The 16,716-nt window shown below is 47.5% G+C and overlaps 1 protein-coding gene across 3 annotated transcripts in view; it reads right to left on the bottom strand.

The window, feature by feature from the left end:
• Window positions 1-16,716, bottom strand: part of zc3h7bb (zinc finger CCCH-type containing 7Bb) — an 87,529-nt gene that overhangs the window by 25,732 nt on the left and 45,081 nt on the right. For all 3 annotated transcript variants that reach the window (XM_080217660.1, XM_080217659.1, XM_080217661.1), the window contains exons 12-16: window positions 11,230-11,383; window positions 9,518-9,679; window positions 7,678-7,883; window positions 3,563-3,663; window positions 836-1,017 (exon numbers count right to left, since the gene is read on the bottom strand). In XM_080217660.1, the coding sequence (XP_080073786.1) occupies window positions 836-1,017; window positions 3,563-3,663; window positions 7,678-7,883; window positions 9,518-9,679; window positions 11,230-11,383 (805 nt within the window). The remainder of the gene's footprint in view (window positions 1-835; window positions 1,018-3,562; window positions 3,664-7,677; window positions 7,884-9,517; window positions 9,680-11,229; window positions 11,384-16,716) is intronic.

Genomic DNA, 16,716 nt, shown 5'->3' with positions numbered 1-16,716 from the left:
ATGCAAATTTCCAATGCCAAGTCAAGGTGATGGCCCTGTGATATTATCGCTAGACTGTTAAGCTAGAAACTCAGCTACTGTTCTGGGGACCCGGGTTCGAATCCCACCCACGACAGATGGTGGAATTTGAATTCAGTAAAAAATAAATATCTGGAATTAAGAATCTACTGATGGCCATGAAACCCACTGCCAATTGTCGGAAAAACCCATCTGGTTAGAAATCATAGAAACCATAGAAACCCTACAGTGCAGAAAGAGGCCATTTGGCCCATCAAGTCTGCACTGACCACAATCCCACCCTTAACCCATATCCCTACACATTTACCCACTAATCCCTCTAACCTACACATCTCAGGACACTCAGGGGCAATGTTAGCACGGCCAGTCAACCTAACCCAGACATCTTTGGCAGGAGACCAGAGCACCCGGAGGAAACCCACGCAGACATGAGGAGAACGTGCAAACTCCACACAGATAGTGACCTGAGCCGGGACTTGAACCCAGGTCCCTGGAGCCGTGAAGCAGCAGTGCTACCGTGCTGCCCACTAACATCCTTTAGGGAGGGAAATCTGCCGTCCTTACCCGGTCTGGCCTACATGTGATTCCAGAGCCACAGCAACGTGGTTGACTCTCAACTGCCCTCTGAACAAGCGCAATTAGGGATGGGCAATAAATGCTGGCCCTGGCAGCGATGCCCACAACACACAAATTAATTACAAAAAGCGGACAGGCCTGTTATAAAAATCAGTTTTGATGCTCTGTGGTGGATTCTCTTGGACCTTTTGTACAAACAGGCAGACAGGAAACAACATGCTCCGGTTTTCCGGAGGTGTACCTGAACTTTGCTGCATCACCCAGACTTTGAGCTCAATGAGACTGTGGGCAAAGTTACAGCTGTCCTCCCTCAGGCACCCGTAACGCACTTCATGTCGGCACACATCAAACTGGCAGTGGTCCTGGAACTGGCGGATCTTGGAATACTTAACTGTCGTGGCACACAACATATGGACGAGGCACCTGGGGCGGAACAACAAAGAGAGTAAGTACGTCCCGTGTGAAAGCAAAGCTTCAGAACCATTTAGACCCATTCTGCCCCCTCCAGCCTGTCCCATCATTTAGATACAACATGTCTGCTCTGTGGCTTAACTTCATACACCCACCGTCATTCTGCAACCCTCAATAGCCTTCTCCAGCCAACTAAAAAATGTCTTAGTATTAATTATCAGCAGTCAGGAGGAGGTGATCGCCTCGTGACATTATGGCTAGATTATTAATCCAGAAACTCAGCTAAATGTTCTGGGGACCCAGGTTCGAATCCCACCACAGCAGATGATGGAATTTGAATAAAGTAAGAGAAAAATCTGGAATTAAGAATCTATTGATGACCATAAAACCATTGTCAATTGTCAGAAAAACCCATCTGGTTCGCTAATGTCCTTTAGGGAAGGAAATCTGCTGTCCTTACCCGGTCTGGCCTACATGTGACTCCAGAGCCAAGGCAATGTAGTTGACTCTCAATTATCCCCCAAGGGTAACTAAGGATGGGCAATAAATGCTGGCCCAGCCAGCGACAGCCATATCCCACAAATGAATTATAGAATCTACGGAGCAGAAGTCCATTTGGCCTTGAGTCTACACCAACAACAATCCCACACAGGTCCCTTCCCCATAACCCCACATATTTACTCTCCTATTCCCCCTGACATTCAGGAGCAATTTAGCATGGCCAATCACCCTAACCCACACATCTTTGGACTGTGGGAGGAGCAGAGCAGCTGGAGGAAACCCATGCAGACACAGGGAGAATGTGCAGACTCCACACAGACAGTGACCCGAGGCCGGAAATGAACCCGTGCCCCTGGCGCTGTGAGGCAGCAGTGCCAACCGCTGTGCCACCGTGCCATCCCTCTTTCAGGAACATCAGAAGTTGAAAAGGCCTTTCAGCCCCTCGAGCCTGTCCCACCACTTAGTAAGTGTGTGGCCGCTTGGAACCTTGTTTCCCCCGAACCTTTATCTAACCAAAACCTATCAATATCTTTCAAACAAAAAATTGTCTGCCAATATTCTCCTCCAAGCTACTGAGGGTTGGTTGAACTCCACATCTACAGGTTAAAAGATTTGTCCAGTTTCCTGCTCAAGTCGCTATTACAGAGGACTGGGGCACACAGAGTGAGGTGGGTATCCTGCCCAGTTGGAGTATTGTGTCCAATTCTGGGCTTCACACTTTGGGAAGGGTGTCAAGGTCAGAGAGAGAGGGTGCAGAAGAGATTTACCACATTGCTACCAGGGTGAGGGAATCCCGTTCTGCAGAGAGGTTGGAGCAACTGGGATTCTTCTCCTTAGAGCAGAGGAGGATTTAATGAAAGCCTTCAAAATTATGAATGGCCTTAACTGAGTACAAGGACATGTGAAACAGGAGGAGCAGACCATATGGTCTGTTGAGGATACTCTGCCATTCAACACCGTCATGGCTGACCTTGGGATTCAACTCCATTTTCCTGCCCTTAATTCCCTGAGAGCCCAAAAATCTGTCCATCCCGGTCCTAAACGTATTCAGTGGTGGAACGACCACATTCTTCAGAGGGAGAGAATTCCGAAGATTCACAACCCTTTGAGTGAAGTAATTTCTCCTCATCTCATTCCCAAACGATTGGCCCCCTTTTCCCGCACATTGAGAAAGTGTTTCTGTTGGCGGAAGGGTCAGTAACCAGCGGACAGCCAGAGTTAACACGCTGAAACATTTTCTTTTTAAAGACACTGGGTTGCTGCGATCTGGAATGCACTGTCCAACGGCGCAGTGGAAGCAAACTCAGCAAAGACATTCAAACGAGAATGGGATAAATCCTTGCAGGGAATGGATTTGCAGCACTATGGTGAGCGGTCAGGGGAGTCTGGCTAATTGGAGGGCTCTTTCACACAGCACAGCTATGATGAATGTCCTCCTTTCGTGCTGTACCATTCTGTGATTCCACATGTTTTTTTTACATTGCAGTAGGAGGCCGCTCAGCCCATTGAGCCTGCACCGGCCCCAATCCCACCCAGGCCCTATCCCGCTAACCCCACACATTCCCTCTGCTAATCCCCCTGACATGAAGGGGCAACTTAAGCCTGGCCGATTCTCCTAATCTGCAAGTCTTTGGAGTGTGGGAGGAAACCGGAGCACCCGGAGGAAGCCCACGCAGACACGGGGAGAATGTGTAGTCTCCACACACAGAGTGACCCAAGGCTGGAACTGAACCCAGGCGCTGTGAGGCAGTGGTGCTAACCACTGTGCTGCCTTAACTTGGCTGGTGATGACAGCAAACATATTAATCAATCTACCATCCCATTCCGTCCTTTCCCAATGTGACGACATGCAGAGAATTCAGGAAGCGTCACTGCAAAGTATTCGGAAGCCTGCCTGATATATTTTCACTTTCCAGCTCAGGGACATTGACGGAACAGGCGGGACTCCAGCTGCTGTTGTCGTACAAAGCAACACAACCAAGATTTGGACCTTCCAATCCGTACAGCTCAATATTGGTCACTTTTACCCAAGGGACATGTTTCCAGCGACACTCACTTGTTCTCTTCGAAGTTGTGCTTGGTTTCCAGATTGGAGCAGACAACTGCGTTGTCCTTAACCTTCTTGCTTATTAACCTGGGTTTACTGTCAAAACATTCCTGCAACAGAAAGAATCTGAGTTTAGTTCATTTATTATGAGCGGCACGGTGGCACAGTGGGTTAGCACTGCTCCCTCACAGCGCCAGGGACCCGGTTCGATTCCCGGCCTCAGGTCACTGTCTGTGTGGAGTCTCCCCCGTGTCTGCGTGGGTTTCCTCCGGGTGCTCCGGTTTCCTCCCACAGTCCGAAAGACGTGCTGATTAGGTGCATCGGCTGTGCCAAATTCTCCCCCAGTGTACCCGAACAGGTGCTGGAGTGTGGCAACTAAGGGGAATGTCACGATAACTTCACTGCAGTATTAATGTAAGCCTTACAGGCACCAGAGTGTGGCAACGAGGGGATTTTCACAGTAACTTCATTGCAGTGTTAATGTAAGCCTTACTCGTGACTAATAAATAAACTTTAATTTTTAGCGTCACAAGTAAGGCTTACATTAACACTGCAATGAAGTTACTGTGAATTGGCAGGGCATCAGAGACAGACTCACGGGACAGAGGGTCGAAGGGAAAGGTTCTGATTTTAACTACCAGTTCGGGGAGAAAGCGAGACCGGAGATTGTGCTCTTTGAACTGGGCAGCTACTGACTTAAGGAGTTAAGGAAAGAATCAGAAAAGGCAATTTGGATTGAGTCTGTTTGTCTGACCAACTATCAACTCAGTCAGGAGTCTGACAACACCAGATCAGACTTCTTACTCTGTTCACCCCAGTCCCACGCCGGCATCTCCACATCACAATTATCAACTCCCCAGCCGTAGAGATCAGGTCTGTGATTGAACGTGGGACTGTCGCTTCCGGGGATGGGGATTTCACCTCTGTGTCATCAGAATGGTTTCAGGACGGTTTATGCCTCCTTGAGCTGATGTGACACAGAAGCTCCAGGACAGAAACGGGCACTCGCCTCACCTGCTCCATGCTGGTGTGTAAATTCCACACGAGCCTCCTCCCACCCTCTCTTCATCTCACCCCCCCTCATCGCTCTCCCCCTCAGGTCTTTACCCAGTCTTCACAGCTTATCGCCAGCTCCAAACACTGCCATTAAACTGGACTCCACATTTTCTTAATGTCTTTAATTACACTATTCCATCCAGATAGTTATTCCAGTTTATGATTTATTTCACACTTCTTCCTATTTACCACACTGACCCAACCAGCCTTGACATTACATTCTGGTTCACCTAACCCATACCATTTGATGATTTTCAGTATGTTTCCCCTGAAGCTTCCCTCTGGAGTCTATGGGATCAAACTTCCCCCTTGGAGCGTATCCAGGGTCAAACTTCCCCCCCCGGAGCGTATCCGGAGTCAAACTTCCCCCCCCGGAGCGTATCCGGGGTCAAACTTCCCCCCTGGAGCGTATCCGGGGTCAAACTTGCCCCCCGGAGCGTATCCGGGGTCAAACGTCCCCCCCGGAGCGTATCCGGGGTCAAACTTCCCCCTGGAGCGTACGGGGTTAAACTTCCCCCTGGAGCGTACGGGGTTAAACTTCCCCCTGGACCGTACGGGGTTAAACTTCCCCTTGGACCGTACGGGGGTTAAACTTCCCCCTGGAGCGTACGGGGTTAAACTTCCCCCTGGAGTGTACGGGGGTTAAACCTTCCCTGGAGCGTACGGGGTTAAACCTTCCCTGGAGTGTACGGGGTTAAACTTCCCCCTGGAGCGTACGGGGTTAAACTTTCCCCTGGAGCGTACGGGGTTAAACCTTCCCTGGAGCGTACGGGGTTAAACTTCCCCCTGGAGTGTACGGGGGTTAAACTTCCCCCTGGACTGTACGGGGTTAAACTTCCCCCTGGACTGTACGGGGTTAAACTTCCCCCTGGACTGTACGGGGTTAAACTTCCCCCTGGACTGTACGGGGTTAAACTTCCCCCTGGACTGTACGGGGTTAAACTTCCCCCTGGACTGTACGGGGTTAAACTTCCCCCTGGACTGTACGGGGGTTAAACTTCCCCCTGGACTGTACGGGGGTTAAACTTCCCCCTGGACTGTACGGGGGTTAAACTTCCCCCTGGACTGTACGGGGTTAAACTTCCCCCTGGAGCAAACGGGGCTAAACCTTCCCTGGAGCGTACGGGGGTTAAACCTTCCCTGGATCGTATGGGGGTTAAACTTTCCCCTGGAGCGTACGGGGTTAAACCTTCCCTGGAGCGTACGGGGTTAAACCTTCCCTGGAGTGTATGGGTTTCCTCCAGGTGCTCCAGTTTCCTCCCACACTCCAAAGATATGTGGGTTAGGTGGATTATCCGTGGTACATTGCCCCTTAGCATCCCAATATGTGTAGGTTATGGGTAAATACACGTGGTTACAGGGATAGGGCAGGGGTAAAATACTCCGCCAGAGAGCTGGGTGCAGACTCGATGGGCCGAATGGCCTCCTTTTGCACTGTGGGGATTCTATGCCCTCACTCATCTTGCAAAGTTCTCCTGCTTTGGGAAGCGTTGTTTTAGACCGGAAAACCGCTCACGTCGTCTCACTATTTGAGAAAGATGACAGGAGGGAAAACAGGGAATTATAGAGCAGTTGGACTAACATCTATTTTTGGGAAATTACGAGAGCCTGTCGTTAAGGATAAGGCAACTGAAAAGCTGGGAAAGTTTCAGCTGATCAGAGAGAGCCAGCAGGGTTAGGGAATGAAGTAAAATCATTCCTACCATCATTGCCTGCAATGCATTAGGGGTTCGGATTCCCTGAGAGACCAAAACTCTGTCTGTCCAGCCTTAAATTTATTCAACGCTGGAGCATCCAGAACTCTCCGGAATGGAGCATTCCCGAGATTTAAACCCTTTGAGTGAAGTAATGAGTCCTAAACGATCGGGCCCCTTTTCCCAAGACCGTGCACACACACAGAAGCTTGATAATCAGCGGAGAACCAATGATGTGCAGGTTAGGTTGACTGGCTCTGCTAAATTGTCCCTAGCGTCAGAGGGATTAGCAGGGTAAATATGTGGGGTTATGGGAATAGGGCCTATGGGTGGGATTGTGGTCGGTACAGACTCGACGGGCCAAATGGCCTCCTTCTGCACCGTAAGGATTCTACGAACCGGGACAAAATTACGAAGGGAGCAGTCCTCTCAGGGCAGAGCTCCCAAACAGGGCTGGCACTAATCAGGTGGGGGCAGCTTTGCTGGGCTGGGCGTGTCCGTAGGATGGAGGACAGGATCATACCCAACTATGGTGAGGTAGCCAGAGGTGGAGGTGCTGGTGTTGGACTGGGGTAAACACAGTAAGAAGTCCGACAACACCAGATAGCCAAGTTCCACACACATGAGGACGGTCTCAACAGGGATCGTGGGCTCATGTCACATTACCTGTAACCCCCGTGACCTGCCTGGGTTTGCAAAACCTCACTTACTGTACTATCTGGAGACAATACACATCTCTGTAACCTGTGATCAGTGCTCCTTCCACTCACATTGTCAGCCACTTTAAGACTTGAACAGCAGGTTAGGTGTAAAGATTCGCATTCTAATCAGTAATCTCTAAACTGTCTGTGCTTTATATGCTCTGTCTGAGGCCAGAACTCTCCATTCACCTGACAAAGAGGTTAACCTCGAAAGCTTGTGAGTTTACTATCAAATAAATCGGTTGGACTTAAACCTGGTGTTGTCAGGCTTCTTCCTGAGGTAGCCAGAGTCAGAGGACCAGTGGGACACCCAAGACCCTGCTGAAAGCAAGGGTGCCTTTACGAGCCTGACTGGAAAGCTCAATGCATTGATGATTGCCCTGGGGGCGGGTCACTGACTGGTGAAAGGAGGGAAATGGTGACACCTCCTGTGGGTTGGGGAGCACCACCACCACCACCGTGACCAGTGGCAGCACCAAGAACAACAACCCACTTGCCCCCTGGAACCTGCAGCAGAACCTGGAGGATTAGCCTTCAATGCCATCCCTGATGTGGAGATGCCGGCGTTGGACTGGGGTGGGAATTAGATCCGTGCTAGTACATTACCCGTCACGCCGTGCACCTTTTACCCTACGCAGCAGCCTTTGGTGTGGCACCTTGTTGAATATCTCACCTCACAAAGAAACATGAAGCAGCCAAGATGTTCTTTCAGTAGTTTCGCTACTGTGAGGCTGCGTCTCGTATCACCCCCTAGTGGATCAAAGAGGAGCTCCCGGTTTATGGCTCCTTTACGTTCCAGTGTCCAAACATCTATCTCCTCCTGGCAGTAAGCAAAGGTACACTGATCCCCATACTTGCAATCTTCCTTACTAGCAATATCTGTGAACAAACAAGTTGGAGAACATCATTATTACAATAAAACTGTGGTGAACATTGTCCTTTCTTCCTTGCTATCCCTCAGTTTTCTGATTTCATTTGGCAGAAGTCTCTAGTTCTACTAGAAGCACAAATGAACCTATCTCCAGCACGTTGTCAAGTGTCTATTGTTCGGGTCCACTGTGCAGCACGGTGGCACAGTGGTTAGCACTGCTGCCTCACGGCGTCAGGGATCCAGGTTCAATTCCCAGCTCGGGTCACTGTCTGTGTGGAGTCTGCACGTTCTTCCCGTCTCTGCGTGGGTTTCCTCTGGATGCTCCAGTCTCCTCTCACACTCCAATGATGCACAGGTTAGGTAGATTGGCTGTGGGAAACATTTTGGGTTGGAGGAATAGACTGGGGGAGAGGACCAGGATAAGATTCTCTCTACAGAATCAGGAAGAATCGATGGCCAAATGGCCTCTTCTGCAATGTAGGGATTCTATAATTCTATTTTGGCATTAATGTGAGGAGAGGAGATTTTGTTCCAGGCATGATTCTCCTGACAAAGTAGGGAACTTCTAGCGAAACAAACTTTATTTAAAAACACAGTTTAACTATAACAAATGAATTAGTTTAACCTTTAATCTCTAAACAATACTTAGACATAAGATACAATCCTTAATCTACCACTATTAATTCCAATCAAGCAATATTTCTCTTATAGACTTGAACTCCTCTTAAGAATTAGTTAGCAAAACACAGACGTACATGTTTGTGACTTAGGTTAACAGTCTTGGAGCTTTCAGAAAGCATCTGGAGACAGAGAGACAGTTCCTTCTTCCCCCAACTCCAGGCAACAATTGGTCTTTTTTAAAAAAATGAAACTGAAGCTGTTTTTGCCTCCTGCAAGCTTAGCTTCTCCCATTAAGCACATGACTGTCCCTGTCAATCAACCTAATCAAAACTCACATGACTCTGCATACCTAGTCTAAACTCTCGGGCGACCACAAGTAAACAAAAGTTCATTAAGTCGATTGCAAAGTAAACACTTACTTAACTAAGTATCTGGCTTTCCAGACAAGCTGACTATGGTAACAAAACACTGCCGCTTAAAGTAGCCCCCCTCCCCTTAAACAGAAAATGTATCAAGGTATTAATCACACTCTTTCTCACACGTGAATATAAACTGTAGGCACTGGCAGGATATCTCTTCATGGAAAGCAGAACAATTTAGCTTCACCCCCTCTCTGCCAATCTTTAGCACAACTTCTGCGGGAGGAAACCGGAACAACCGGAGGAAACCCCACGCAGACACGGGAAGAACGTGCAGACTCCACACGGGCAGTGACTCCAAGGCCGGGAATCGAACCCAGATCCCTGGTGTGGTGAGGCAGCAGTGCTAACCACTGTGCCACCCTGCTGCCCCAAACAGCCGGAGCTCTTGGGGAACCTCTGTACACGCACATCCCACAGGGGGAACACTCGGCCTTGTGTTTACCTACACTATACTATTCGCCTCAGCCATTCCGTGCAAGATGCACATTGTCTGGCTAAAGACATCTATGGAATTCCCGATTAGATTTATCGGTGAGTACTGCCGAACCATGGCCCCTTGCTCCATCACGAGTGGTGCTCAGTTACCTGCACCTCCATACCTTTACAAATGTAGTACGGTCCCCCGTAATTATTCTTGGTGGGCCGTGGCCTGATTTTCTTCCACCGTGTGTCCGTTGAACCCTTCAGTCTTCCAATCAATAGATCTTTTTTACACTTATGCTCCAGGTCAGGGTTATAATTGTAATCCAATGCCTTAACTCCTGAAACAACAAAACACAAAAGGGGAGAGAAACACAAGAGGTCAATGAGGTTGGTGGGTCAAAGCAGCGGGACTGGGATATGCGAGGGATTGTAAGTGGATTGGCTCCTGGCTTCCTGCCCCCCCTCCCCGCTTTCTGGTTAGAATAAAATCCCTGCAGTGCAGAAGGCGGCCATTTGGCCCATCAAGACTGCACCGACTCTTTGCGACTGAGCAACTTACTCAGTCAGGCCCTAACTCCGTAACCCCACATACTTACCCTGCCATTTCACCCAAACCTACACATCTTAGAATCCTACAGTGCAGAAGGAGTCCATTCGGCCCACCAAGTCTGCATCAACCACAATCCTAGCCCCATGCATTTACCCTAGCCAGTCCCCCTCACATCTAAGGGGTAATTTAGTATGACCAATCTAATGTAATCCAATGCTGAGAAAGCAGGGGGGCTGCAGAAGGACTTGGACAGGTTAGGAGAGTGGGCTAAGAAGTGGCAGATGGAATACAATGTGGAAAAGTGTGAGGTTATACACTTTGGGAGGAGGAATGGAGGCACAGACTATTTTCTAAACGGGGAAATGCTTAGGAAATCAGAAACACAAAGGGACTTGGGAGTCATTGTTCAAGATTCTCTTAAGGTTAACGCGCAGGTTCAGTCGGCAGTTAGGAAGGCAAATGCAATTTTAGCATTCATATCGAGAGGGTGAGAATACAAGAGTAGGGATGTGCTTCTGAGGCTGTATAAGGCTCTGGTCAGTTCCCACCTGGAGTATTGTGAGCAGTTTTGGGCCCCGTATCTAAGGAACGGTCCTTAGATTCTCTGGAAAGGGTCCAGAGGAGGTTCACAAGAACGATCCCTGGAATGAAGAGCTTGTCGTATGAGGAACGGATGAGGACTCTGGGTCTGTACTCGTTGGAGTTTAGAAGGGGGGGATCTTATTGAAACTTACAGGAAACTGCGAGGCTTGGATAGAGTGGACATGGGGAGGATGTTTCCACTAGTAGGAAAAACTAGAACCAGAGGGCACAACCTCAGGGTAAAGGGACAATTCTTTAAAACAGAGATGAGGAGGAATTTCTTCAATCAGAAAGTGGTGAATCTGTGGAATTCTTTGCCACAGAAGGCTGTGGAGGCCAGGTCACTGAGGGTCTTTAGGTCAGAGATACTGAGGTTCTTGATTAATAAGGGGATTATGAGGAAAAGGCAGGAGAATGGGGGTGAGAAAAGTATCAGCCATGATTGAATGGCAGAGCAGACTCGATGGGCCGAGTGGCCTAATTCTGCACTGTAGGGCTTCAATGAAAAAGGCCACCCACCCAGCATTAGGGGCACTGCTATACAAGACACATCCAGAAGGACCTCGCAAATCTCCCCATCGTAACGGAGGCTTCACTTCCAGTCCGTGGAGTGACGGACACTCAAATCTGTCACCTTCACCGAAATGGCCAATCTTTGCCACATCAGCCAATCCCTGGTGGGTAACTCACAGCCTTGGGGGTAGACGCTGAGGAGTGGTAGCCATTTAAGGCGTCTCGCCGCAGTGGTTCCGTTACCTGTTTTAACGAAGCAGTTAGAACAAGCCTGGCGTAGGTCATGGGTGTCACTGAGTGGGTTCTTTGTCAATGTTGATGGTGCCAACTGCCCTGTGTACATTCCAAGATATGTCGCAGGATTGCTCAAGGAGGACAGGCTGTTGGATTGCTTACCCTGTCGTAAAAAGAGGAGAGGAGATGGTGGTTAAAGAATAAGCTGTATCGTCTGACTTGCTAGATAAGCGTATTGAAAAATCCCCTCATCAACTATCCAACATGCTATCCCCATGATGTCTCCACGATGGCTACATTTCATGTGTGTCCTCACACAGCACCCATTACTAAACATGAGGTCTGACAGTGATGTAATCAGGCTATTCAACTGTGGGAAGCATCGCAGCTACTTCTCAATCTGATGTCCATGGAAGTGTCAATTCCATGATGTGGAGATGCTGGCGTTGGACTGGGGTAAACACAGTAAGAAGTCTCACAACACCAGGTTAAAGTCCAACAAGTTTACTTGATAGTAAACGCACAAGCTTTTGGAACACTGTCCCTTTGTCAGGTGAGTGGAAAAAACTGAGTGTTTTACAAAGGCCACCAAGAAGTTTATACAAAAAAGGAAAAATCAAACAGAATATGGAAGGAAACTAGCCAGGAAGATGAACACAGGCTGTAAGGGCTTTTACAAGTACATAAAAAGCAAGGGAGTAGCTAAAGTAAAAGCTAAAGTAAAGTAAAAACAGAAAATGCTGGAAAAGGTCAGTAGATCTGACAGCGTCTGAGGAGAGAGAACCGAGCCTACGTTTCGAGTCTAGGTGACCCTTTGTCGGAGCCATTTAGTTTCCGATTCCAACATCCGCAGTAATTTGCTTTTACTTAAAGTAAACGTTGGTCCCATAGAAGCAGAGGTGGTAAATAATACCATGGGGTATGAGGAAATGGCACAGACAAGTGAACAAATATTTTCTGACTGTGATCACAGGTAACCCCCAGTTGGCTGAAAATAAAGTGAGGAATTGAAGGAAATTAATATGAACAGAGCAGAAGTACTAGAGAAACCTGAGTGACTGAAATCTGGCAAAACCACAGGACCTGATGTTCTACATCCAGAATTCTAAAATAGATAGCTATAGAGATGGTGGATACACTGGTTATGACTTTGCAAAATTCCATAGATTCTGAAGTGGTTCCAATAGATTGGAAGTTAGCAAATTGTAATATCGCTATTCAAGAAAGGAGGAAGTGAATAAACAGGAACTGTAGACCAGTTAGTCTGACATGAGACAGCAAAAAATTGTGGAATCTATTATTAAGCAAGTCTTAACTACACATTTAGAAAAGCACAGTATGAATTGATTTGATTTATTATTGTCACGTGTATTAGTGTACAGTGAAAAGTATTGTTTCTTGCGTACTATACAGACAAAGCATACTGTTCATAGAGAAAGGAAGAACAGAATGCAGAACGTAGTGTTACAGTCATAGCTAGAGTATAGAAAAAGATCGACTTAAAGCAAGGGATGTGTTCCAAGTGCAGATCAGTGGGACTAGGCAAAAAATGGTTCAGCACAGACAAGAAGGGCCAAAAGGCCTGTTTCTGAGCTGTAAATTTTCTATGGTTCTATTCAAAAGTCTGATGGCAGCAGGGAAGAAGCTGTTCTCGAGTCGGATGATACGTGATCTCAGAAGTTTGTATCTTTTTTCCTGATGGAAGAAGGTGGAAGAGAGAACGTCCGGGGTGCGTGGGGTCCTTACTTATGCTGGCTGCTTTGCCGAGGCAGCAGGAAGTGTAGACAGAGTCAATGGATGGGAGGAGGGTTTGCCTGATGGATTGGGCTACACTCACGACCTTTTGTAGTTCCTCGATGGTGTTGACACGGCTGCGGGACGGTCGAGACTGGGAACTAAATATATTGGGTTATAAAAATTTACAGGACGGGTCGGGAAAATGGTGGGGAAGGCGGTTGGTGTAGCCTACTGATTAGAAACAATGGTGAGGAAGGATATAACGAGGGGAAAGCATCGAGTGGAGATCTTACGGGTGGAACCAAGGAACAGTGAGGGGGATAGAATATAAAAGCAGGGAGGTCTTGCTGCAACTGTACAGGGCACTGGTGAGGCTGCAGCTGGAGTAGTGTGTGCAGTTTTGGTCACCGCACTTACGCAAGGATATTTTGGCCTTGGAGGGAGTGCAGAGGACGTTCACTAGGCTGATACCGGAGATGAGGGGGTTGGACCATGAAGAGAGACTAAATAGACTGGGCCTGTACTCGTTGGAGTTTAGAAGGATGAGGGGGGATCCTATAGAGACGTATAAGATAATGAAGGGGATGGATAGGGTAAAGGTAGAGAGATTCTTCCCACTCAGAAAATACAGTAGGACTAGAGGGCACAGCCTCAAGATAAGGGGGGTGCAGTTTAGAACGGAGTTGAGGAGGAACTTCTTCACTCAAAGGGTGGTGAATCTCTGGAATTCTCTGCCCATTGAAGTGGTGGAGGCTACCTCGCTGAATATATTTAAGTCATGGGTAGATAGGTTTTTGGTAGGCAAGGGAATTAAGGGTTATGGGGAGAAAGCGGGAAAGTGGAACTGATCCACTTCAGATCAGCCATGATCTTGTTGAATGGCAGGGCAGGCTCGAAGGGCTAGATGGCCGACTCCTGCTCCTATTTCTTATGTTCTTATGTTAACAGTGAAGGATCTAAAGTGTGGTGTATAGACCCCACTCCCGGCAGCAGCTCTGAAGTGCTAGATTGTATAAATGCAGAGGTTAGACAAGTATGTAGCAAAGGCAGAGTATTATTAATGGGGGAACTTTAACATAGATTGGGAGCAGCAGACAAGCAGCTGTCTGAAAGGTCGCAAATTTCTGGAGTCCGGGACAGTTTCCTACAGCAACATGTCCTGGATGCAAAACAAAGGGGATGAGCAATATTTGATTTAGTAATGAGCCAGATTTTATTAGTAACCTAACTGTGCGTGAACATTTATCAAATAGTGATCATAACATGATCATGTCTAATGTAGCGTTTGAAAAGCAAAAATCAGCTACTAGTACCGCCAACTTTAATGAGGTGAGGCAGAGACCGTCTACAGGAAACTGGGAAAATCTGCCAACTGGTAAAACAACTGAACAGTGGAGGATATTTAAAGAAACATTTAATGCAAAACAGAACCAGTTTATACCCCGAGAAGGAAAAACTCCACTTCACAAACAAAAACAGGCCTGGAGGACTAAAGAGATAAAGGACAGCATTAAATTGAAAGAAAGGATTTACAAAAAATGCAAGAAACAGCACAGGCCCTGCTGAATGGGAAAGATACAAAGACTAGCAAAGAGCCACGGTGTGGTTTCTCAGAGCTACTAAGAGGGATTGTGAAAGAAATCACTAAGAAATGTTATAGTTACACAAAGGGAAAGCGAGTGGTCAGGAACAAGGTTGACCCAATAAAGACTGACAGTGGGGATATTCACAGTAAAAAGTCTGACAAAACCAGGTTTAAGTCCAACCGATTTATTTGATAATAAACTCACAAGCTTTCGAGGTTTGCTTGTGAGTTTACTATCAAATAAATCGGTTGGACTTAAACCTGGTGTTGTGAGACTTCTTACAGTGTTTACCCCAGTCCAACGCCAGCACCTCTACATCAGTGGGGATATTGTCAGTGACTATGGGAAAATGACAGACTGTTAAATAGTTATTTTGCCTCAGTATTTACAGCAGAAAAGGAGGATAGCTTGCCCAAAGTCCCGAGGAAATTATTATAGTGGATCGGGGACAGGATCTAAATAAAACTCATATTAATAAAACATCGAGAATGAGGAAATGAATGGAACTAAAGAGTGACAAATCCTCAGGATCTAACGAGGGTGTTAAAGGAAGTAGGGGAGAACATAGCAGATGCCCTAACTATAACCTTTCAGAGTTCACTAGCTTCAGGAGTCGTACTTCTGGATTGGAAAATTGCTCATGTCGCTCCACTTTTTAAAGAAGAGTGAAAGAGGAAAACCAGGAGTTACAGACCAGTTGGTCTGACATCTGTGGTGGGGAAATTACTGGAGTCTATAATCCAGGATAGGGTAACTGGACACCTCAAAAACTTCCAGTTAATGAAAAAGAGCCAGCCTGGATTGATGACAGGTAGGTCACGCCTAACAAATCTCACTGAACATTTTGAAGAGGTGATTATGTTCTTATGTTCTTAATAAGGTAGTGTACAGAGGAATGTCGGTGGATGTTGTTTATATGGACTTCCTGATAAAGTCCCCACATAAGAGACAAAGCAAAACACTGTGTGTTCCACCAAGGACAAGGAGTGTCAGCCAGGGTTACTCCACAGGACAGAAATAGGTTCCTGCCATACAGACCAGGTTCTGTCTCCTATACCATCCAAGATGATGACACCTGGAAGGAGATGCGGACCAGCTGTTGGCGGGAAGAACCGATCCGCTGGAAATGGAACCTGCCAGGGATCTGAGTTCAACTGCACAAAATCCTGAGCTGAACCCCTCTGCATCCCTGATGCCAACAGAGACTGTTGAGGAAACCAATAGCTCAGCTGTAGACCTGCTTTTGTTGTTGTTTGATTTCGGCAGCCATCTAAATTTGCTTTTATCTGAAGTGTTGAACTCACTTCTCTTCCAGGAATGCCTTCCCTGCTGCTCTTCTCTCTGACACGAATTCCGTTTGTCCAGCACCCTCCAACAGTCTAAATATCACCCTATTTTTCTACCATCTTCATTTCTGAAGAAGGATCATCCAGGCCAGATGTATAATCTAAGATGTGCTTTGTGACCCTGAGGAAGTCCCGACATGTGGGTCTCCATGGGAGTTTCCCAGAAAGCATGAATTTCCGAGGGGCAACGCCCTTGCTCCTCGGGACCTATGGGGTGGCACAGTAATTAGCGCTGCTGCCTCACAGTGCAAGGTACCCAGGTTCAATTCTGGTCTCGGGTGTGGAGTTTACACATTCTCCCCATATCTGCATGGGCTTCCTCCCAAAGTTCAAAGATGTTCAAAGGTGGGTTAGGTGGACTGGCCATTCTAAATTGCTCCTTAGTGCCAGGGGAACTAGTAGGATAAATATGTGGGGTTACAGGGATAGAGCCCGGGTGGGATTGTTGTCAGTGCTGGCTCGATGGGCCAAATGGCCTCCTTCTGCACTGCTGGGACTCTATGATTCTTATGTCAATGTCACCAACTCTGAGTTAGAGTGGGAGGCTTGCAACAGTTCTGTGGGACTTCTCTGATTAGCTACCTAGGAAAGGTTAGACAAACAAATTCTATGACTCGAAACTATGGCTCTATTCTCTCTCCACAGATGCTGTCAGACCTGTTGAGACTTTCCAGCATTTCCTGTTTGCGGCTCCTCAGAACCTGTTTAACTGGAAGGCACTGGCCATCGCCTTGCCAAGCAGACCAAGTCTGTGAATATCAACCTCACCTTACTGCACTACCATCACCTATAAAGGAATTCTGCACATCTGCCTCCAGCTAGCAATG

This window comes from Carcharhinus amblyrhynchos, chromosome 35 (assembly GCF_965287045.1).
Source record: "Carcharhinus amblyrhynchos chromosome 35, sCarAmb.v2.hapA, whole genome shotgun sequence".
In the NCBI taxonomy this organism is placed as follows: Eukaryota; Metazoa; Chordata; class Chondrichthyes; order Carcharhiniformes; family Carcharhinidae; genus Carcharhinus; species Carcharhinus amblyrhynchos.
This window is presented reverse-complemented; position numbering and strand designations above follow the sequence as displayed.